This window comes from Hyperoodon ampullatus (genome assembly GCF_949752795.1).
Source record: "Hyperoodon ampullatus genome assembly, chromosome: 10".
Taxonomy (NCBI): Eukaryota; Metazoa; Chordata; class Mammalia; order Artiodactyla; family Ziphiidae; genus Hyperoodon; species Hyperoodon ampullatus.
This window is the reverse complement of record NC_136923.1, coordinates 17046520-17071522: the sequence shown is the minus strand read 5'-3', so window position 1 is coordinate 17071522 and position 25003 is coordinate 17046520. Positions and strand designations below refer to the sequence as shown.

Sequence of the window (25003 nt, the reverse complement as noted above, 5' to 3'; positions counted from 1 at the left end):
TACAGTGAGAGCTACTGGAATGACAGAGTTGAGATTTTTATTTCTTTGAATTAGCACCCATCCTTATTCTCACATCTTCTGGCCTATTTGGGCAGGAGGATCAAATCAATATTATATAACTCACGTGTTCACAGGCTATCTGATCATGGTTTTTCAGTGAGAGAGGCTCAGTTAAGATGTGAAATTAAAGAAGCACACAGAGACATTAATGTTTACCTCTTACTATGAGGTCAGCGGCAGATGAAACACTGTCCACCCCTGTCTGCACCATACAAACATATTTCCCACTGTGTTTCAACTGAATGTTTCTGATCATTAAATCGCCTGACGAACTCTGTTGGAAAAAACAGGTAATGAACATATTATTAGTTTGAAAACACAGAGACTCTCGAAGGCTATGGCCAACAACACCACTGGAATAAAACCCATATTTAGAGAGAAAACCTAGGTGGTTCCAAGACAGAAGATTGCTACGATGGAAAGTATGGAAATAAAAACAGGTTAAAAACCATACATGATTGCAGATATAGATTTCTGTAGCTAAATAAACAACAAGCTTCCCCTGGGCATTTATGGTTTCAAAGATAAATAAGGGCAGAGATTACAGTCTCAGAGTCTATTTACTTTCACTAGGGTGAGTGACACTTCTTTTTATATCCACTGCTCAGCACCAGCTCAACTCTTTTCTCTGGTTCCATCCTCTTTGCAATTATCTGCCTGAGAAGAAGACGGAAGCATTTAGGTATCTGGTGGGAGATAAAGGCAGCACGACAAGGGGATTACCATGGTTGAAACACTTTTCTGAACACTTTGAAGCTTAAAAAGCCTAATGCTATTTAATTCCTTTGCTACAGAATTTAGGGACAGTCAGTATGAACCCCTCAATAAGAAGAAATTAAAACATTTTTAACCAAAAAGTAATAACTGCCCATAAAGACATAGGCTGGCATTCCCCAGTGCCAATTAATGAAGCAAATGTATTTCTAAAAGCTCAACTTCAAATCGTCCTTGTTTTAAAAGAATGTAAAATCATGTTCGTAAAATGAGTAACTGCAGGCCAGTTTCATGCATTAGTAAAAGTATGGACTGAAATAAAATGATTTGGAAAGCAAAGCCCTTTGAAAAGGATCACTTAATGGAAAATCTCTAAACTGGTACAGAAGAGGAAGCAATAAGTAGTTTGTCTTATTAATTAAAAGGATAATTTTATTCTTGGGTTTTCCCAGTATTTGTTGAAAGATGGATTCCACTATTCTGTTTTTAGGTAATTTCCTAAGATCTCCTATCAGGTAGTTTCTTAAATATTGCTTCCTATCCTTAGGATTCTTAATGCGCTATGTATTCTCCATTGGTTGGATTGTATGGCTTTAGCCTGAATTTCTTGAGTATCGGGAAAAGGCAGATGTGAGCTGATTGATGGCTGTAATTAAATGATAATCCAGAAACTGTTGAGTTTGCACATTTTACTTTCAAGTTAAACCTTTTCCTTTCCCTCCCTCTCTCTTTCTCCTCAGGGTTACCTAGAAATTTATCCCCAGGACAAAGCCTTCAATGCTTGCTGACCTTTAGAAACTCTTTAAATTTTATGAGCTCCATATACTCACAGGAGGTTGATTATCATTTCTATAGGAATCTCTTGTTTTCAGTGAAGTAAGAACTGTTACGATTAAATTCCATCAAGGCATTGAGGTAAGTTGTTATTCTTCCCTGTGTTTATTTGCTTATTTTGAAAGCAGTTGGGTAAAAAAGAGAATTGGAAGTAGCACTGTCTTTTTGTCCTCAGACACACGAATACAGCTTTTAGGCACAGAAGTTCGTTTTCTTTCTTGAAGGAGTAAAAAAAGAGATTGATGTTGGGTTTGTCATTTCTGTTCACTTTGCTATTGATGGGTAAAGAGAGATATAACTTGTGTAATAACCAAACCATCTTCCTGAAGAAATACAGTTAGGCTCACCATGACGGGAAATATAATTTTAAATTATATTTTACACTGTAGAGTGAAAATGGAAGCAATCAACATGTAGACGGTAGGAACCATTGATTTTTTTTTTTCAGCACCAACATGAAACTGAGTGGATGAATACATAAATGAAAAATAAAATGTAGCAAAAACTAAGGATCCTGTACTTAATTTTTTTCTTTCTCAGTAGACTATATTTATATTGTTCCTCTTCTAATGCTTTTTCTCTCTCACCCTATCTATTGTCTTTTAATGGAGCAATATGAAGAGTCAAGATTCATCTTAACAAAAGTTCATCGAATGCTTGCCATACTAGATTCACTCGAGGTTAGAGAAGTGTGTTATACATGACCTCTGCTCTCTAGGATGTAAACCCAAGTCGGGGATATATATATATATATATATGAAACAAGTTATGTTTACAAATTTAGAGAAGTTACTTAATAAAGGTTAAATAAAATCACATGGCACATACCATGTGTACACAACCTCAGAATGCAGGAGGCAGGAGATTTTTCAGTCCTGCTGAGGATGTGGAGCAACCGGTACTCTTGTTATTGCTAATGGGAATGGAGACTGGTGCACTCACTCTGGAACCTTGTTTAGAAATATCTACTAAGGCAGGATATACCCATAATCTACAACCCAGCAATTCCATTCCTAAGTAATACATACTTTACAGAGATGTGTGTGTATGTTCATCAAGACATTTACAAGAACGTTTGTGGCAGTACTAACCACAATAGCTAAAGAACGGAAACAACCTACTGTCCATCACAACACGTAGCTTAGTAAGTAGTGGAACGCTCATTTAAGGAAATACTGTTAGACCATGAAAATCAATGAACTATAACTATATAGACTGACATAGCTAAGTCTCAACATAAAAGATATAAATCAGATAGAAAGGAGTACAATGACCCTAATCTATCATATCATAAATCTAGACTGTGACTATCTGTGGAGGGGTACTTAGTACTGCAACGAGACATCACAGGGACTTCTGGAATAGGGGTCATGTTGCTTCCTGATTTCATTGTTGGTCACCTGAATGTGTTCATTTTGTGAAAATTCACTGGGCTACACACTTATAATTTGTGTATTTTTTGGCAGAACATAATGACTCTCAAGATGCAGTTGTTATAATGTACAACTATAGCTCTAAACGCTCCACTATAAATAGGACCATCAGTGAAAAGGTCAAATAACATGGCTGTTATTCTAAACTCCAGTTTCTTTCACAAGAATTAAATGTTTAATAATAAAAGTGCAATTAATTAGAATATTCTATAACTTCTTATTAAGATGCAAGTGATTATTCCCAGACAGTAAAAAAATATAAAAAAGGAAAAGGAAATTCCAAAGGGAAGTTTCACTTATATCAAACCAATTCTTGTCCCCATCAATTTTCACTGCTAATGGTTAGAATATAGTTTGTTACTGATTAACTATGATAGAGGGGACAGGAGAGGAACGTCCGAAAAAATCCAAGTAGCATTAGTCTAATTGTGGTAAAATAGCACTTGATAGATTATTTTTCAGTATATTTATCAGTAAAATTGCATCTATTATTTAGATACATTTAGAAACATGCTTCTAATTCTTCAGAGTGTAAGTATAAAACAACTTACAAACATTACAAACATTAATAATCTTTGAATAAATTCTTAGGAACACTAATAACCCTTTGAATAAAAATAGCTTCTACTTTATTATCTGCTAAATTAGTTTGTTAGTCTTTCTTTGTATTGTTTTCCTAAACTCTCCTTTGTCCCCTTTCCCTCAAAGAGAACGGACTAGAATTGGGACAACGCAGAGTCAACGCTTCATTTTCTTCACTTCGCTTATCCCTATAGCCCTTAAAACGTCCCCCTCAAAGTAGAGCAGTGTAATTCCCAGTCTTTCCAGAAAGCAAGTCCTTTTTCTATGCCGCTGATCACAGCATTATTTGAAAATGGAGCTTTTAACAGTGCAAGAGGCCTATTCCTACAGCTTAAGCAGGGGTTTAAGAAGAGGGAGACATTTCCCTAAGTCATATGAATTTTAGCTCTTTCTCAGAAGCACTATCTTTTAAAATAGGATCATTCATTCCAAAACTATTCATTAAGCAATGGCTATACTTTAGTCGCTGGGGATACAACAGTGAGGGAAAAAACCAGTCCTTATGTTCATGGAGCTTACAGTTGAAAGACAGCCATTAATCAAATGACTACCACAAATCAATGTAAAATTACAGTGTAATGCAAGTTCAAAATACACAGACGAATCTAAGATTCTGGAGTCTCAATGTATTGATAGTTGAGCTAAGATTTGCAATATGAATACAAGCTATCTAGCAAAAGAGGGTAAGAAAAAAATGGTCTACATTAGAGCACTTACACATATGCAGAGACTCTAAGGCAGGTGACAACATAGTCTCTTTTGTGAGTGGGAGGGATAGGCAATGTCAGGGGGGATAGTTAATCCACAAATCCATAGGAATAGCCCTCTCCCACTACCAAAAGCTCCATTTCTGTCCCCAGAAAACTAAAATTTCACTGTAGCTAATTTCAGGTTCATATTCATGTCTTAATGATAGTAAATTTTTTATTGTATTTGAAAAAACTTGTAAGCTTTTCTAGAATTACTTAATTATCTAATTAGTTGTTCACCTAATTATATAGAATTCTCCTAGAAAAGATCATATTTCTAAAACGTGTTAAGGTATAAACAGTATATGGATTTATAAGTCAAATCATCGTTGACATAAATGCTAAGAGAAAATCCAGTGAGCACATGAGATGAAAAAGAAGATAAGCTTGTTAACTTTTTCCCTATATTTTCTTAGGTGATGATGCTAGTGGAATTTTTGATGTAGTTGAAAAACCACTCTGCACTGAAAGAAAAACACTGCAGGATGTGATAACCCACACCAGCTGAAGGTAAGAAAGCAGACAACTCATTACTAATTACACGTAAGCTGAGAGTACATTGTGAGATCTACCATATGCTACAAATCAAGGTATAAAATAAACCTTGGAACTTGGAAAACCCCTTGACCCCTGCAAATGTAGCATGCACTTTGAATAAAACAAATTTTCAGCAAAAACTAATTTCCTAGTAAGCACTCTTGATGTAAATGCTGCTGCTGGACTGTCAAGAAGCATAATTTTCCAATTTAAGGGGAAAAAAAGCATTTTGACAACTATTTGGAAGGCACGGTAGAAGCTCCTCCTTTTTAAAAATCACTTTACACAGCCTGTTTTTGTATAGATTCCAATGTTAATCATTCATCCCGTCACTGGGTTGCCTTCCAAGTCCTGGCACTGCATGTAAATCATACACAGGTGACTAGCGAACAGTCAAGCCTACAGGTTACTTCTGAAACCTGAGTGGTGTTTTTCTCTGTGAAGGTCCCTAAGGGAATTGGTGGCAGATGGGTCACCTCTGTATTTCTGACCAACCAAGTTAAATCTTGCCCCATCCCTACCCCAAATGGCTGCAACAAGGCCACCTTTGTTACAAATGGACACTGCTCACCCAAGGAACAGAAATAATTGGCAACCACTGAAACACGAAAATGGGCCCTAACACTGTAAATAATTTTAGTTTTTCTGACTGATTAATAATTTCATCTGAAACTGTCTGATGCCTGGTTGTCCAAACAGGTGATATCTAGTGCAGGTAATATGCAATCTGTTCACATCAAAATTTTTCGACTTTCTTTGGTACCAATAAACTGAAATAATTGATCCATTACAGGATTTAGAGCCCCAGCTTGTCCCATCATAAGTGTTTTGAAAGAATAACACATGAAAGATAAAAATTTGGTTAAAGACCTTCATGCATATTTTAAACTGTATGAAATGCCCAAGTTACCTTAAAGGTATCAGCTTTTCTATTTCAACATCAAGTTCACATTAACAACTTGGGATTTTTTTTTTTTTGGCCAGTGTAGTGTTTATGGAGTATCTTACTGGAAGTTGGTGATCTCAGGATCCAGTGTCTATTCCCACAGTGATTGTACCTCAGTGTTTTCTAAACTTCAACCATTAGAGTTACACCTCCACATTTTTTTTTGCCATATTCCAATACTAAATGCTCTACTATTTACTTGTTTTTTAAACTGTTTAACTTTCTTAAATAATATGGATGTCAATACAGAAAATGTGTACTTTTATCTAACATGGAAAACTACTGATCACAGTAATAGTTAACTGATAAAATGAAAACAGTGAGTGGAAAATAATGTAAATGGACACTAGCTGGGCACTCTCAAAGTCTCTGAGACTTGGACCTTTGCTCTTTTCATTAAAAAGGGAGATTAGCAAAAATTAGAAAATCATTCGTGACAAACCTAACACCATACTGAATTATTCTCCTTGATTTAACCTAAATGATTGAAATGAAATTGAAAGTAGATCTCATTCTGCATTATTTAATATTGCCTATTGGGTACCTAGTCTGTGCTTTGCAAAACACTGGGCTACCCAGATCACTTAACCCAGTAGTTTTCAACATTGGCTGTACAGTAAATTCACCTGGAGAGTCTTTAAAAACATACCAGAAATCCCTAGGCCACATCCCAGAACAGTTAAATCAAAATGGACTAGAAAGAGGAGACCCTTTAGCTGATTCTAACGATCAGTTAGTATCTAAAAGCATTAAATGCCTGAGATTTTATATTCTTCACATCATCACTCCGCCTGGAAATAAAAGCTTTAAGATAGTCACTCTTTTCCCTAGCTCTAAAACTCTGCAATTAATAAATGCATAAAAGAATCATTAAGTTAGGTTGTTTAGTGCTGGGTTTATAAGCTGAGAACAGTACACCTGTACATATTTTCATTCTGTAAGATGGGTGAGAAAACTAGTATCTGTGGAACAGGTACTATATGTCAAGTACAAGGCGCAGTTCCTTGACATTAGATTGTCTTGGTGTACTTGTTGTCAGTTTAAAAACACTAGTCATTGAAATAATTCAACATGGTGATAGATTTCTATAGATTCATACAGAAACTTACTGTTAGTCAATGTGAATCACCCTAGGTGTACTCTGAATTGATGTGACGACAGTTCAGAATGCAAGTATTTCAAGTCACAAGAGCCTACCCTGAGTAACAATTTATCTCACAGATCACAGGTCTTTTTTTTGTCTTTGTTGCTTTTACCCTCATATTACAGGTTTAAAATATACTGGGAGCAGATCTGTCCCTTGCAGAATTATAATGTTAGTATATGAAAAAGGGAATCCATTGATACAAAGGCACAAAAAGCCACTGTTTCATGGAAACTTGACCAAGTTGTACAAATGTCTTGTGCTCAGTTCTAGTTCCAATTACTCTTGCTGTGTAATAAATTACCCCCCCATTTTTTTTTTTTTGCGGTACACAGGCCTCTCACTGTTGTGGCCTCTCCCGTTGCAGAGCACAGGCTCCGGACACGCAGGCTCAGCGGCCATGGCTCACGGGCTCAGCCGCTCCATGGCATGTGGGATCTTCCCGGACTGGGGCACGAACCCGTGTCCCCTGCATCGGCAGGCGGACTCTCAACCACTGCACCACCAGGGAAGCCCCATCCCCCAAATTTAGTGGCTTAAAAAATTGATGATCATTTACTCTGCTCAACAATATATAATCTGAGCAGAGATCAGTAGGCGGACAGTTCATCTCTGTTGTAAACCTCATCAGCTGGGGCAGGTAGAATGGGGACAGGCAAGCCAGCTTACATGACTGGAGAGTGGTGTTGGCTGTTGGCTGGGAGTTCAGCCATTCTCTTAAGGTAGACCTCTCCACCATCTGCTTGAGCTTCCAAGCAGTAATTCCAAGAGAAATTGCACCAATGGAACAAGGTGGAAGTGTATGCATTTTTATGAGCTAGCCTCAGCAATCACAGAGCATCACTCCTGCTCATCTTTATTGATCAAAGCAGTCACAAAGGTCTACCTGGGTTCAAGACAAGAGGCATACATTTCACCACTTGATGGGGAAGACTGTCAAAGTCACATTGAAAGACGAGCAAGTTGGGTACAAAGTGTGCTTTTGCAGTCAACTTTGGAAAACACCATTGGACACGTCCCTCCAGATCCATTCTGTACGTGCCATACTGCTTCTTTTGGAGGCAGCTGACCTCCATGGACCTCCATGGACTATATAAAATGGTGCCCTTACTTTCTGTCTTTTCCTTGGGTTCCTCCCATCAGGAAATCTGAGGGAGGGAGAACAGTGAGTTCGTGGTATTTGTTTATCAAGATTCAGCCCTGCAGGGTTGTTTTACTCTGACTGTGCCAAGAACCCAAGACAGACTTAAAACAACCCCACCAACTCTGATCTAGACGCCCTTTCATGTCAGGAGCCTATGTGTGAGCCAGAGAAAGGATACCCGCAGTCAGAGAGAATAAAATTACACTCTCTCCCAGGAGAGTTGCTCCCAAAGAGATCACACCAACTTTACTGCAACTTCAGACCAATGTATTCCCACAGTTTTCCTGATACTCTGGAAATAAATAAATAAATATGTGTGTGTGTGTGTGTGTGTGTGTATATATATATATATATCTCAAAGTCATATTTAAAAAGATGATAAAAAAGACTAGGTTGGATGCCAAATCCAATCTATCATTAGACTATTTTTTTATAAAGTTATAATCTAAAATTTTAAAGTCAGTATTAAAAAATGGTTTATAAAATCAGAGTGTTTACTGTTATAAAAAACAGCTAAAATTCCTGGGTTTTGTGTCTAAAATTTTAAATTGCCTCAAATGAGCCATTTATTCTTCACTTTCTTATTCATGTCCAGATCAATTAAATGGTATAACTAAATATTGTCTTGCAAAGTAGAATAATTTTCTTTCTGAAATCGGAGCATAAAAATCCAAGCCACTATGGACAATTACAACTCAACAATAAAAAGGCAAATAACCCGATTAAAAAACAGGCCAGTCACCCTGACTTCTGAGTTTCAGTTGGCATATAAGCAGTTTAGCAGTCATCACTCTGTTCTAACAACAAGTAAAAGCTGAGTAACTCCTCTTCAACCTGACAGAGAAGTGAGGCCATGGGAAAAACCACTGCCTTCAAAAGTGGAGAGAAAGACCGACAAATACAGAGAGCCACAACTTACTGGAGCAGAAATCCGCCAGCAGAAATTTCCCTGGGAGCCAGGACTGCGGTAGAGAAACCCAAACTGTGATGGATGAATTGCTGGAGGGTCAGCGTGGACAGGTCTGAGAGCTAACACTCCAGGGAACCCAGACACAGGTGGTTCCCCATACTTTTCTGAGTTTTAGCTCCAGGAGCTCTACTGGGCCCTCACAGTGAATGGTGAAGAAAGATCCCCTCATGTTTCTGGCAGGGGAAGGGAAAATGAACCATTATGAAATAAGCCAGAGCACTCTGTTCTTCTGAACAAAGGTTGCCTTTAGGAGAAATTATTTTACCAGAGCCTAACCTGCTGGGGTTTTGTAAGAGCCTAATATCTCTTCCTAAGAAAAATACCCAAATCCTGATCCCTCTAGCTTCCCACACAGGGGAAGGGAAATACACAGCTCCAGTACCTCCAGCCATCCTGTCTCACCAGATGGGAAAGGAAGAGATGAAGAAGCACTGCGGAAGTTGACAGTCCAGGGGCACAGGCTCACCAAAACAGTAGACCAAGTCACAGGACTGGAGAACACTTCCTCTCACCACCCCACAGACTCACCACGATATTTGTAAAGGCCTGCTCACTGCAGTTCCTTTCAACTACTACACATCACGTATGCCTTTCAACAGAACAATTACTGGGCACGTGAAAACGCAAAAAACACAGTGTTAAGAGGCTGAATACACATCAGAACAGGCATTAGATATGGCATGAAGTATCAGACGAGAAATTTTAAAGAGCTATGATTAATATGCTAAGGGATTTAATGGAAAAAATAGATTGCAAAAAGAAATGGATACCGTAAGCAGAGGGATGGAAATTCTAAAAAACAAAAAAGAAATGCTAGTGATCAAAAACACTGTAAAGAAATAAATAATGGCTTTCATGAGCTCACTAGTAGACTAAACATGGCTGAGAAGACAATCTCTAAGCTTGAGGATATGACGATCAAATCTTCCAAAACTTAAAATGAAAGATGAAACAACTGAAAATAAAGAACAAAATACTTAAGAACTGTGTAATGGAGATATCAGAAGAAGAAAGAGAAAAAGGAAACAAGTAATATTTGAAGCAGTGGTGACTGAGAATTTCCCAAATTTATATCTGAAATCAAACCACAGGCCTCTCTCCAGAGAGAAGAAAAATGATAGGTCAGAAACATGGCCCTCCATAAAAGAAAGGAAGAGCATCAGAAAATAAATAAGTTAAATATTCTTAATTTACTAATAGATAACAGTTTTTTCAAAATAATAATTCACTGCTAGGAGGAAAGCAAAACTAAACATACTCGTACCATATGACCCAGAAATCTTACTCCTTGATATGTACCCAAATTGAAAACTTATGTCCACACAAAACCTGCACACAGATGTTTAAAGCAGCTTTACTCATAATTTCAAAAACTTGGAAGTAACCAAGGTGGCCTTCAGTAGGTGAGTGGGTAAACTACTATATCCAGTCAAAAGAAAAAAGAGCTATTATGCCATTGAAAGATACAGAGGAAATATAAATGTATAGTACTAAGTGAAAGAAGCTAATCTGAAAAGGCTACATACTACATGATTCCAACTACAGAACATTCTAGAAAAAGCAAAACTATGGAGATAGTAAAGATTATTGGTTGCCAAGGGTTGGGGGAGGGAGAGATGAATAAATGGAGCACAGAGGAATTTTAGGGCAGTGAAACTACTCTGTACGATACTCTAATGGTGGATACATGTTCTTATACATTTGTGCAAACCTAATGAATGTACAGCACCAAGAATGAACGCTAATGTAAACGATGGACCCTGGGTGATAATGATGTGTCAATGTAGGTTCATGGATTGTAACAAATGGACCACTGTGATGCAGGATATTGATAGTGGAGTAGGTTGTGCACGTGTGAGGACAGGGGTTGTATGGGAACAACTCTTTGTACTTGCCGCTCACTTTTGCTGTGAGCTTAAAACTGCTCTAAGAATAAAATTTATTAATAAAAATAAGTTAATAAAATACTTATTAATAATTAATAACAAGTAAAAAATAAATAAAAATTTTACAAGTCACAAAGGACTACATCCTTCATGATTCCATTATATGAAATGTCCAGAATAGGCAAATACCAGAGCAGAAAGTAGTTTTGTGGTTGCCTGGGGCTGGGACTGTTTGAAGGTGGAGGAGTTGGGGGAATTATGGATAATGGGTGTGAGGTCTCTTTCTGAAGTAATTAAAATATTCTGAAATTGATGATGGTGATGGAGGCACATCTCTTTGAGTATAGTAGAAGCTATTTAATTGTACACTTTAGTTCAATCATATGAATTATTTCTCAATAAAGGTGTTAAATAAATAAGCCATCATGAATAAAAGATAATGCTATGATTAGCAGACACCATTTACCTCCTCATTCAGTTTGACTGATCTGTTCATTTACTGGATTTATTAGATTTAAGAGTTTTTTTTTTGCGGTACGCGGGCCTCTCACTGTTGTGGCCTCTCCTGTTGCGGAGCACAGGCTCTGGACGTGCAGGCTCAGCGGCCATCGCTCACAGGCCCAGCTGCTCCGCGGCATGTGGGATCTTCCTGGACCGGGCACGAACCCGTGTCCCCTGCATCGGCAGGCAGACTCTCAACCACTGCACCACCAGGGAAGCCCAATTTAAGCCTATTTTTGACAAGTCCTCTTTTTTCAGAATGTATTCATGAACCTTAGCCCCACCCCCTTTGCCAAACAAAACAAAATTATAAACTGCTAGTTCTTTCCTCTGCCTCCAGAGATGAGATATTTTAAATCTGCAAATCACAGATGCAGGTAAATATCTGTTAATCACAATTTGGAGGATCTGAAGTAATCATAATCAATATTGAATGAATTGTTACTGACTCTCTTAGAACTTTCTTTAGAGATTTTTTTTAAAGTATCTGTACATAATGGTGTTCGGATTTTCATGTGCTGGTATATACACAAACTTATTTACAGGTATACAAACATACACATTACTGTCTCTTTGATGGTAGCTTATAGTTTTCAACTGGCTAACAGTAGGGTGGGTCCAGTGGTGGAATCCCAGTATGTCCTAGGCTCAACAGTGAACAACTGACAACCCCACCCCTGAGAAAAAAAGTCAATTCCTAAGAATTGGAGTGAGGTCATTTTATGGAAGGTTTGTGGGGAAAAATATGAAATTCACAACAAAATCTCCCTGAAATATTCTTTAAACATCTGCATCTGTCCCAAAGTTTCTCTCCTAGTATCACTAGCCTATCTAACCTCCCCAAAGTTTCTTATGTAACCCTCCTTGAACACTAGTTCTAAAATCTTCATATTCCCCTTCAAATTCCTACAGCTTGACTATCCCATTCAACCCAAGAAAAGTTATGAAAACTATTAGGAAAAGAAGAATACAGATTTTTTGACTACATGAAAATGAAAACTTTTACTCTATGAGTGATAAAATAATAGACAAAGTTAACATAAAAGTGACAAACCGAAGGAAGATATTTCCAGTGAATCACACTAAGATATAAGTAATAGGTTGACTACATAAGGACCTACTGTAAATCTGTAAAGCAAAAGGCTTGACTTCTAATGGAAGAAATGAGCAGAGGATACAAATCTGCAAGGTATGGAAGAGGGACAGGAAATGGCCAGTACACACTGTGAATTTGCGTGTAAGTGAAGGATTTCCTGCTGTGACCTAAGGAGAACACTGTCCAATGGACACAAAATATGCATGAGATGAAAATCTATTATATGCAAATGTCAGTATCTTTACTGTGTTTCTAGCAAAAATAAAATAGGTCTTATCTGGCTGATGGTTGTCTTGAAGCAGTGTGTGTTTTGTTTTTGTAACTTTCGGAAGTCATTTTCTATTGCTAGATTTAAAATAATTTTTTGAACACTCTTCTACACAATAACCCAGGCAGCTGGGCTATTGTGAATTTCTCTAGCTAGAAATCAGGTAATTTTTTGTTCTCTGCAGAAGTAACGATGCATTTCATGAGTCAGTATTAAGCCCCCAATTTTCTTGATTTGGAGGAGTCAGTCATAATTCTGAATCTTTTTTAAGTATCCAAATTACTAATAAGCAAAATGGAGAGATTCTCCATCTTACTATTAATCTGAGAAATGAGAAACTGTTGATAATGAGATATCACTTCTCAACCATCTGTTTGGGAAAATTTTTATTTAAAAAATCAAGGGAAAAAATCATGTGTGGAAAAGAACGTGGGGCAACAGGCACCTCCTGCTCTGCTGATGGGAATGTAAACTGCCGCAGCTTTCCCAGAGAACACTTTAGAAGCAATCCTACCAGCAGTGCTAGTAGCAGTAACAGTAACAGCAAGAACAACCACAGCAACAGGTAACATGGGTTGTTCTGAAGTATTTTATACACATACCTCAGAATAAATGACTATTATCATGTCAGTTTTACAGATGAAGAAACTGAGGCAAAGAAAGATTAACAACAGTTCATAGGAGAATGAAATAGGTTACAAGAGATGGAATTTGGAGTTCCGATGTTTTAATGATACAACTATATGTATAATTCCAGTCCTATCCAGCAATTCATACCTGAACAAATACCCCCAGAAAACTTCCTGGGAATTACTGACAAGGTGTCATTACTCTTCTTTCAAAATACTGTTAACTATTCTTTTCCTTACGTAAATACTCTCAGAATTGTCTAAAGTGGTGTCTGATTGCTAGTCATTTTAGAAGCATGGGAAAAAATCGAAGAAAAATGAAAAGCCTTACAATATAATAGCTGCTTTATTTCATCTAGGAGCACTGATTTTTTTTTTTCATGATTCTTTCCCTGTCTCGCTCCACATCCAATCCATCCATCCATCCATCCACTCTAAGAGAGTACTGGAGTTGTCTTTATTTAGGCCTTGTGTACTTGTGCAAATTATTAACATGCATTTTATATATCTTTTGAGGGACCTTTTTGTCCCATTATACTGCTTATTGGTTACTGTTGATACATAAGTAAGCTATTACTTTTTGTGAATTTATCTTGTATCCCAGTAGTTGACTGAACTCTGATTATTTAAAAAAAATTTTAGAGTTGATACTATTGGGTTTTGAGTAGCCCTGATATCGTTTTGTCCAAATAATGGTAATTTTGTTTCCTTATTTCTAAAGTTAGACCTTTTATTCTTGTTCATCCCTTACTGAATTGGCCCAAACACCTCCAAATGGTTTTAAAGTAATGGTACCTGTGTGCATTCTGTCTTATTGTTGATTTAAATAAAAGTATTCCTGATATTTCCTTTAAAGACATTTTTGAGATGTGGAAGAAGTATTTTTCTGTTCCTACAACTGGTCATTAATTTTATTGAATGTCTTATAAATGCCCATTGAGAATACAGTGGTCTATTTTATATCTATTGATATGAAGCATGCACATTTCCTAGATCATCATCTAGTGCTTATGAAAGTTTACTCTTTCAGTATGATGTTCAGTTGTTTTCTGCTAAAATTTTATTTAGGTTTTCGTACTATATTCATGAAATTGATTCATATTTACTAATTATTTGTTATCTTGCCAGGTTTTGTTCTCAGGAATATGCTAACCTTACAAAATAAATTGAAAAGATTTAAAACTTTTTATATTGTCAAATAGTCTATATAACAATTTATCTATTTCTTAAAATCTTAAAAAACATTACCAGTACAATTCTAGCCTTAGAATCTTTTTTTGTGGGGGAAACGGGGTGGGGGGGGGTGTTACTAATTTACGGTTTTTCATGATTATGAATCTACTTGGCTTTTTAAATTCTTATTAATTTTGATCACTTATATTCTCCCCCAAATTTTCTACTTAATTGGGTTTTCATATATATGACTTGAACATGGAATATTCTGTTTATTTTGCATTCTTTCTCACCCATTACATTCTCTTTCTCATTTCTAATTTTAGCTGCTTTAACCTTTCTTTTTTTTTTTTTATTAGTTTCTGCTTTATAACAAAGTGAATCAGTCATACATATACATCTGTTCCCACATCCCTTCCCTCCTGCGTCTCCCTCCCTCCCACCCTCCCCATCCCACCCCTCCAGGCGGTCACAAAGCACCGAGTCCATCTCCCTGTGCTATAACCTTTATTCTTCATTAATATTTTCCAGAGCTCGTCTATTGCTTTTGGACATTGCTCCATCCATCCATTTATTCTTCCATCTCCTTAATATATAGTTGTTTTGTTACTTTCTTTCCTAAAATTTACAAGGGTGTGAAAAAGATGAAAAGGAATGTATATTTTCTATTTTTAGGATCAATTTTTTATGTGTATCTGTTACTTCCATTACAAAATAGTATTAAATTGTGTTTCTGATTTTTGGCAAATTGATCTGTTGACGGTTGAAAGAGGAGCTCTCAGACCACATGACAATTTAGTTTCTCATTTTCTCTTTGTTTTTGACTTGATATATTTTAATGGTACATTAACTGGAATATTATGATTTATGATTATTACCCCTGCATGGCAGAGCAAACTTTTTCCAAAATAAACTTACTTTTTTTACTCTTAAGGTTTGCCTTGAATTCTTATTATTTTTTAAATTAGTAATTGTTACCGTGTTTCTTTTTGTTGAATTTGACTGATAAATATTTGCACATCTTTTCATTTACAGCCTTGGTTTCTGTTGTAACTCTGCTGTCTTTATGGGTTTTAATTCAAGTTACATGTTACTTGGTTTGACTTCTGCTCGTCTTCTTATAAATTTAAATCTTACAGGGTTTCCACTAGGGGTGGATTGGACCATTCATCTTAACAAACATTGTAGTAATAAACGCAGCCCTGGGATACTAATCATACCCTAGGTAGGAACTGAGACTCTAGGATGCCTGGCTGAGCAAACAATGAGTTAGTGAAATAAACTCAACTTCAACTCTTTTGTGCATTTCCCCATTTCCAATAGGCATTGGAGAATCTTTGTTTTTTCATCCCCAAATAGCTTTGTGGGAGGGGCTGGGCTTCAGGGATGTATGCTCAAGATGAATAATATTAATTCCCCTGGTCTAATTCCCAACTTTTATGGGCTCATTACTGGATGTATTCTCTAAAGGATCCGTCCAAGTCAGTTTATATTTTGAATTTGGACAAGATATAAAATTTGTAAGACACTCCAGGTGGGAGATGTTTACAAACGCAGTGTGTCACCACAGGTAGTGTTTGAATGAGTGCTTTACCTCAGTTCTGTATTTAAAATGCACACAAAACCTCTTACAGTATTTTGTGTTGTAAAATAACTACTATTGTCAAACTTTCAGTCCTCATACCCAAGTAATTCTATGAAATAAATCAAGTCAAGGTGACCATATTGTATTATTATACACAAAGGATTTCTTTCAAAGATACTCTTTTCGGCCACTGAGAGCTGGGAAATACATCAGGTCTCAAGCTCTCAATCAGCTGCTGTCACTAGACTGGGATTGTGGCCTGTGGGAGATAAAGCACACCGAAGGCAGCCAGTTCAGTGAGTCACAGATTGGTTGTCACTGCTAAACCTCTTATTGCTTCCAGTGACTTTTATCCACACACACATTCTAACTCATCATAGATCCAATCCCATAAAATGTGTGAAGCTCTATAGCTTGGCCCTATACATTCCTCATTTCTAAAGTATCTGCCGCACATCAGGTTTATCAAAGCATAGCTATTTAAACATCCTTACAATATACAGGGAACTTTTGGGGTGTTTAGGTTCAACAGTTTCTAGTTACAGTCAGTCTCCATAATGTAATATGTCTAACTCCAAAAGTTAGCTTATCAAGGCAAGCCAAATTATTCTTGAACGTTCTTAAAAGCCTACTTAAATTTCCAGGCCCGTAAATCCTTAGGTACCAGCCAAAAATGTTCTTTCATTTCCCTTGAATTTGGGGGCTATTATCTCCTTTTTCCTGTCAGTGGAAGCTTAGATATATTTAAAAGCTGAGAAAGCAAGATCTTATACTGGGAACTGGGTGAATGATGCAATCTCTTTTTTTTCTCTCTCTCTCTCTTTTTTTTTTTTTTGCATGGAGTGGAATTTTTTTTTTTTTTTGCATGGAATGGAATTCTGTTGGTTAAACGTGGCTATGATAGAATGCTACCATAGACATATGGTTGGGACTGTCTCTTCCTATTACTGTGCATATATGAAATTTATATACACGTAACTACATACATTCTTACCTACATATGCACAACTACATATGGAGATATCTAGATATAGCCCAAAAGGAGAGAGCACAATGTTCCTGGAAGAGGGACCAGTGTGTGCAAAATCTTGTGGTGGGAGGGAACATGGCAAATACTAAAAACTGATGTGAAAAGAAACCAGAAAATGGGGAACAGAAAGTTAAGTAACTCATGCAAGGACATCATCTAGTAAGCAACAGAATCTAGACCTCACCTGTATCTGAACCCAAATCCCCTGCTTCTCTAATTACACCACACTCTGCCTATAACCAAGATTTGCTTGGCAAACAATGGACTTAAGTGGATGCCTTTTACTGCTGACTTATTTATACAATGCTGATTTGTCCCATGGAACAAAGCCTGTATATGACCCATATTTCTCCTTTGTGATGTGTCAGTTTGCTTTGGACAGTTGGCTTAATAAGCTTTTCTGAATGCTATACATTCTGACAGTGCAGAAACCTATAACTGCTGTTGAGACAGGAGGGAAAGGGGCAGGATACAACCACTAGATAAATGAAGAAGGGGTGCAGCCCTTAGGATGTGATAAAAACTGGCTGGAACCGGCTGAAACCAAGGTGGCATGGAGAACAGACTGGCCCTTGACATTTAGCTCATTATACCTTCATTATAATACTAAAAGTGGCCCAATTCCTGGAGATCCTCACCCTGTCCTGGAATGGCAAGAATATTCCTCCTACTCTTTAGCATGTGATATACTCAGCCCACAAAAAAGACCAAGCCCAGGCCCTGGGGTCACTCTCACTTTCTGAGCAGGACCGCACTCTGCCTATGGAATATGTTCCTCTAAATAAATTTGCTTTCACTTTACTTTGGCTTGCTCTTGAATTCTTTCCTGCTTGAAGCCAAGGACACTCACTTGGAGGTCTGTCCCAAGGACTCGAGTGGGTCCCTGGATGTGACAATTTCCTCTCCTCCAACACTGTCATCACACTCCTTTGGCATGACATGCAAGTCTACACAACAGATCTGATCTAAATTGGAGCTTATGGATTTTCCCCAAAAGGTGTGGTTTTTGTTGTTGTTTTTACAATGAATGAATGAATATTGAACACCCAGAGTCGTCTCAATGACAAGTGGCTGAAACAGTTGAAAGCTGTCAGTTAGATTTTCCATTTTCTAAACTACCCACCCTCTTTTTAAAACATGGCTCCTACACTATCCAGCTTTCTAAGCAACCTTCCCAGTTACCGGCTTCTCCCTCACATTTTGTTGCTTTTGAAAACAGGGGATATATCTATGAACACACTGGGATAAAAGACAAGCAGACTTCCTAGGTATTAACGTGAATGCTGCTATGAATACACAGAGGACAAGAGCTGTTATATGATTCCCTTCTCATGCAATAGGAGAGCAATTTCCTTAATTGCTTGTGCTTAAGGGTAATGTCATCTTGTATGGCTTACATTTTATACTGATGGGAGAATACTAAGTTACTAATGGCACAAGTCAATAAAAAAATTCATAGGCCACGAACGAACATGTTAGAAAAAGACCAGAACTGGCAAGTGATAGGGTTGATTCATGCAGTTTCGTGTTTCAGATACTTGATTCCTGTAGAGAGATGACTGACTCAGTACCTTATGTAGAAACTATCAGTAGCACAGGAGCAGCTAAGTTACAGTATTATCTTGAAAATTCTTAATTCCAAAACCCTCTTAGAGAAAGCAGCCATCTAGCTCAGTCTCAGTGAAATGTTTGTTTGAGGATATTTGATGCATATTAAAATCAAACTGCTGGGACTTCCCTGGTGGTCCAGTGGTAAAGAATCCACCCTACAATGCAGGGGACTCGGGTTCCATCCCTGGTCAGGAAACTAAGATCCCACATGCTGCGGGGCAACTAAGCCCGCGCACCACAACTACTGAGCTCGCGAGCCTCAACGAGAGAGCCTGCGTGCTGCAAACTACAGAGCCCACAAGCTCTGGAACCCGCACGCCACAACTAAAGAAGAGAAAACTGGCACGCCACAACTAGAGAGAAGCCTGGGCGCATCAACGAAAGATCCTGCGTGCTACAACTAAGACCCGACACAGCCAAACATAAATAAAAATAAAAAAATAAAAAATAAATCTTAAAAAAAAACCCAAATCGAATCAAAGTACTTCGGGTTTTTAGTCTTTTAATGTATATTTCTTTAGCATTAGCGCAGATGAAGGACATTGTATTGGATACAATATTATCAACAGTTCAAAATCGAGGAGATAAATCACAGTGTTATCTACATTATACAGCAAAGGCAATTAATGTTTCAAATCAAATTCTTTACGAATTAAAGTTAGGGCAAGAGCTGGGTTACAGCAGTGAAGGTAACATTCTAGCCTTTTCTTTTTTCCCTTGACTCCTCTCCAAGGAAAGGCAAATGATAAACCCTAAGTACGGAGTAGAGTTGGCTGAGGATACTGGCATATGCCTTTTCCTGTTGTGACAGAAGAAATCAGTGACTTAAAAAAAAAGCATTTAAAGCAATAGTAAAAGAAATGTCAATGGTTTGCAGCAATTGGTGAAGTTCTTGAAAGACTTGAATCAGTCAGAACAATTTGGAAAACTAGAACTTCGAAAATGGAATAAGCCAGATGATAGAACATAGAAACAGCATTGAAATTGTACTTAATTGTGTCTAGGTATCTAAATATCACCTTTTTTTTTTAAAGACCAGCTGTAGTGGGTCAGTAGGGCTGCTGTAACAAAGTAACACACACTGGGTGGCTTCAAACCACAGAACTTTATCCTCTTAGAGTTCTGGAGTCCACAAATCTGAAATCAAGATCTCTCTCCCAAATTTCTAGGGTAAGACCCTTCTTCCCTGCCTCTTCTAGGTTCTGGCAGCCCCAGGCATTCTGTGACTTGTGCCTCCATCTTCACAGGGCCACCTTCCTTGTGTCTATATTCTCCTCTCTGTGTGTTTGTCTGTGCCTAAATTTCCCTCCTCTTACAAGGACAACATTCATATTGGATTAGGGCCCATCCTATTCCAGTATGACATCATCATAACTTCACTACATATATCTGCAACAACCCTTTCCAAATAAGGTCACATTCTGAGGTACTAGTGTCAAGGACACTCTTCTGTATCTCCTTTACAGTCAATACTATACGCACACTCGGAACACGTCACATTTCTGACACCAGATGTGTGTGTTTTCCACACCAAGCAATTCTCCAACACCAGGTGGGGGGTCCCAAAAGTCAATTCAATTCTGACACTATCTGCCCGGAGTTAGCATCAGATCCATAAGTTAAGGGCTCAGTCCCCTGAGACTGGCCCCTCTTCAGACACCAACTGCAAGTCTCAGATTGTCACTTGTACCTCTGACCAACCACTTATAAATTGAGGTTCCCATGATACTCTCCTTGGGTTCAGTAATTTGCTAGAGTGGCTCACAGAACTTAGGGTAACATTTATTTACTTTATGATACTTTATGTATCATTATGTATCATAAAGGATACATATAAACAGCCAGATGAAGAGATAGATAGGGTGAGATCCAGAAGGGTTCCAAGTACAAGAGCTTCTGTCCCAGTGGAAGTGGAGTGTGTCACCCACCTCGCATGCAGATATGTTCACCAACCCAGAAGCTCTCTGTGATGAAAAGTACTTTACTTTTGGGATTTTTATGGAAGCTTCATCACGTAGGCCTGATCGATCATAAATTCAGTGCCCAGCCCCTCCCTCCTTCCTGAAGGAGGGAGGGGCTGGGCACTGAATTTATGATCCATGGGGAATGCTGAAGGTTCCAAGTTTCTAATTATGGCTTGGTCTTTCTGGTGACCATCCTGAAACTATCCAGGAGCCCACAGCGTCGCTTCATTAGGACAAAAAGACATTTCGTCACGCAGGAAATTCCAAGGGTTTTAGGAGGTCTGTGCCAGGATCCAGGGGCAGAGGCTAATAATCCTATTATTATTAGCCTCTACCACAATCCTATCACAACTAGGCCTTAGGATTTGAAATTATCTTTTGAGGAAACGTAATTCAAGTCCTAACACCATCCTTTCAAGTTGCACACAATCTTAACACATTAATAGACCCCATGTATACACATATATACATTTAAGAAGAAATATTGGTGGTGGGTTTTTTTCAATTTTTTTTTTACCTGGCCATGTGGCTTGCAGGATCTTAGTTCCCCGACCAGGGATTGAACCCGGGCCATGGCAGTGAAAGTGCCAAGTCCCAACTACTGGACCACCAGGGAATTCCCAAGAAATACTGTTAAATAAATATAGCTGAATTGACCATCATATCGTTTTGTCCATAAGGAGAAAACCCAGACTCTACTATGATGTACCACTGATATCTTAGCCAAAACGAACGAAGCTAAACCCTGTGTCAAAGAAAACAGCCCTGCAAGGGAAACTGGTCTTGTGATGATGGATTCACAGACATGTGGCCAGGTGTGAGGCCTGCTGTTAGTCTCTGCGGTTCACAACACCGCGTTCCTTCTTAACGGTTCTCCTGAAGGGGTCCATTTTCCCTTGAAATCTGTAATTCTTCCTCACATAGAACCATCGCAAACAAGGAGACAGAATGAAACAAGAGAAAGTATTTGTGTTTTGGGGACTCACAGATCTAGGCTTGGATGTAAGTTCCACCACTAGCTAGCTCAGTGACCCTGAACAAGTTAATATCTTTACAAATCCTTAGTTTATGCACCTGTAAAAGGGCAATGCTTACCACTGACATCCAGTGTCATTGCAAGGATTAACTGGGATGAAGCACCTGGCCTGATACATGGAAGGCATTTAGGAAATGTGACTTCATTCAACTTCACAATATATCATGTTGAAAATAAACAGTTGTATAAGAACACTTTCCCTTCTGTGGAATACTAATGACAAAAGTACCGTGCAAAATAACAATTAATATAAACACAGCAAGTATCGATTTTAATTAAAATTATAGTTTACGGGTTGAAGTAAATATGCTCACTTTCTGGTAATTACTATAATAAAATTAGATCATTACAGAATTCCAACCCCCAATTCACTCACAGAACAGACATTATTGGAGTAACACATATGTGCCCAATGTTTCTTTAGGGACGGTATGTCAGAGACACATGTAAAAAGCATGAGGAAAGTGTCACAACTTACCCCACCGACTTTCTCAAAGTGAGATCCATCTTTCTTAAAATCTGTGAGGGCTCCATTGAAATACCAGGTAAACATGATGTCTAATAGGGGGTCGTGTTGCACCTGGCAGGGCAAAATGACACTTTCGCCCACTGAGACATCCATGTTGGATGGTGCCAAAGTTATTCTTGTTGGTTCTATTGGGGAAATAATACAGTTTTAAGTAAAACTTCAGCATTTTTATTTTGATGAAAGCAATTTTCAACAGGCAGACTGTTAATCTAACTTATAGTATGTATGTGTGTGTAGACATACATATGTGTCTATATACATATATATACCTCTGTATCACGAAAAGTCTTCAAGATTAAAAGAGACATTTTGATGCAGACCCATAACATATTTCATTGGATACACAAATTCTTGTTAAATGAATTAGGGTATCTAAATTTATGGGATATAGAAGTTTAAAAATTGAAGTCACCTGTAAACAAGGGTTATAATACTACTACAAAATCATTTTCATTTTAGCTTTATTCCTTCATGAAATATACCGGTAGAAATAGAAATCACTGTATTTTCAATGACTGGAAAATGTATTACTACCAAAATTTAAATAGACTCAAACTTTTGGAAGACTACAAAAATGATGTTTAGAATAGGTAGGATACTAAGTTAAAATGTTAATTAATTTGGTTTTTCCCAAATGCAAATGTCCTTTCTATCATCACTATAGTCCTTCCATAGTTGGGAATTAAGCTTCCCTTGACTCCACTTTTCCAGTGCTGCTCCCCATTTCTTTGCTCCATGTTGTAGCAAAAGTCTTCAAAGAGGCATTTATCATGTTTTCTACAACAACAATCTTCTGATCTTCCTCCTACCCAAACCTGTGCAACCTCAAGCCTTTCCCATCTCAGTTGTTTTGACTGTTATTCTTCCTGTTGTTCACCAAACACTCTGCAGGCATCCCTCTCTTTCTTTCTCTCAGACCTCACAGTCAGTTTGCCAGCAACGCCTACTGACTCTACATGCAGAATATATGCAGAATCGAATCCCTTCCCATCAACTGCTCTGCTGCCACCCTCATCTGGGTCATTATCACTCCCGCCTGGATTACTGCAATGTCTCCTGAGGTTCCTCCCACTTCTACCCATGACTCCCCACAGTATGTTCTCAACAGAGCAGCTAGAGTAACCCCTTAAAAATATATTTCCCATCATTTCATTCCTCTGCTCAAAACTGTGCACTAACCTCGACTTTTCATGCCAACTAAAAGCTGACGTCCTAACAAGGTCTACAAAACCTCTACACGATTGTCCCCAAGAAATCTACTGAACTCCATCTCCATGAAATATTTGTTCACATCTCTTCTTCTCTGATCACTTGGGTTTATGCTCCAGCTTACTTCTCCCAAACACTGCTCTGTATTTTACAATCGTTTGCAATTTCTTTCCTTCTAAGAATTTCCTTGCCTTATATTCCTACCACTTATTTTCTTTCTACCTTTGGTAGAAGGTAAGCTTCATGTGGGCAGCATTCTTTGTCAGTTTGTTATTGAATAACCCAAGCACCTGGCACATGGTAGATACTCAATGCTTTTCTTCAATGAATAAATGAACAAAACACATCCACAATTCTAAGTGACTCTTTTTGATCGCAAGGGTTATTCCATTGACTCAAACATCTCCAGAAAATATCAAAGATAATGGAAAAGGAAAAAGTGTACCCAAAAGATCTGACATGGTAGAATAGCACGAAGTAAAAGCAGACCAGCCACATATGCTACTTCTAATTCTACTGCCCATTTTGGCAGCATAGTAAGTCATGTGTCCCTGGTACACACCATGGTGTATAAAGAAATATTAAGGATTGTTCCCTTGACTTTCACTTGTTAGAGAAAACACAAGTGCAAACGTAAGGTCGACCTGCGTAGTGCACTGCATATTGTGAAAAACATTTTTTTCTTTGATCTTAATAACATACCACATGCATGTTATCTGTGTATCTCCATGTAAAGCAATCTTTCAGAAATGCACCTACCTGTAACAATCAAGTGTGTTGTGCCATTTGCTTTCCCAAACTGGTTTTCTGCTATGCACGTATAAATTCCAGCATCAGCTTTAGTCACATTGGCAATTTTGAGTCCTCCATCTTTTAAAAAAGAAATTCTAAAGATACAAATGAGACAAATAAATGTATACTAGTCACTTTTTTTCAAAATAGAGCTTTTGTTAACAGAAGTATTGTCTTAAGCTACTATATTTAAGGCAACATAAACCAGCCCTTAGCCTCCTTGGGTCTAAAGAAAATTAAAAGGAAATTTATACACACATGCACACAGCAGACTAAAAAAGAAGCTCTACCAATTCGAACATTTCTTGATATTTTTACACGGTTTTACTTAACAGCATTACTTAACATTACATCTGGTTTTGGGGATGCCTTTATCAATTAAGTGTGAAATGTTTTCCAAAAATATGTGGTGAGGTAGATTACTCATGGGTTAGCCTTGTCAATTTGGAGAAAATAAGAAGTAGACATGACACTATTTTCCATAAATCTGAAACAGTTTATGAGAAATGAGAAACTCCCTGGTGTTTCATTATGAACTTCAGAGAGTCAGATCTAACCTAATATAAATCCATATTTTGCAA

The 25003-nt window shown here is 37.7% G+C and overlaps 1 protein-coding gene across 1 annotated transcript in view; it reads right to left on the bottom strand.

Annotated features, from left to right (window-relative positions):
• The window catches only part of CNTN3 (contactin 3), a gene marked incomplete at its 5' end in the record, with an annotated part of 246338 nt that overhangs the window by 37408 nt on the left and 183927 nt on the right, over positions 1-25003 (bottom strand). The window contains 3 exons of the mRNA XM_079712276.1: positions 217-334; positions 22371-22546; positions 24390-24517. Of these exons, the coding sequence (XP_079568402.1) occupies positions 217-334; positions 22371-22546; positions 24390-24517 (422 nt within the window). The remainder of the gene's footprint in view (positions 1-216; positions 335-22370; positions 22547-24389; positions 24518-25003) is intronic.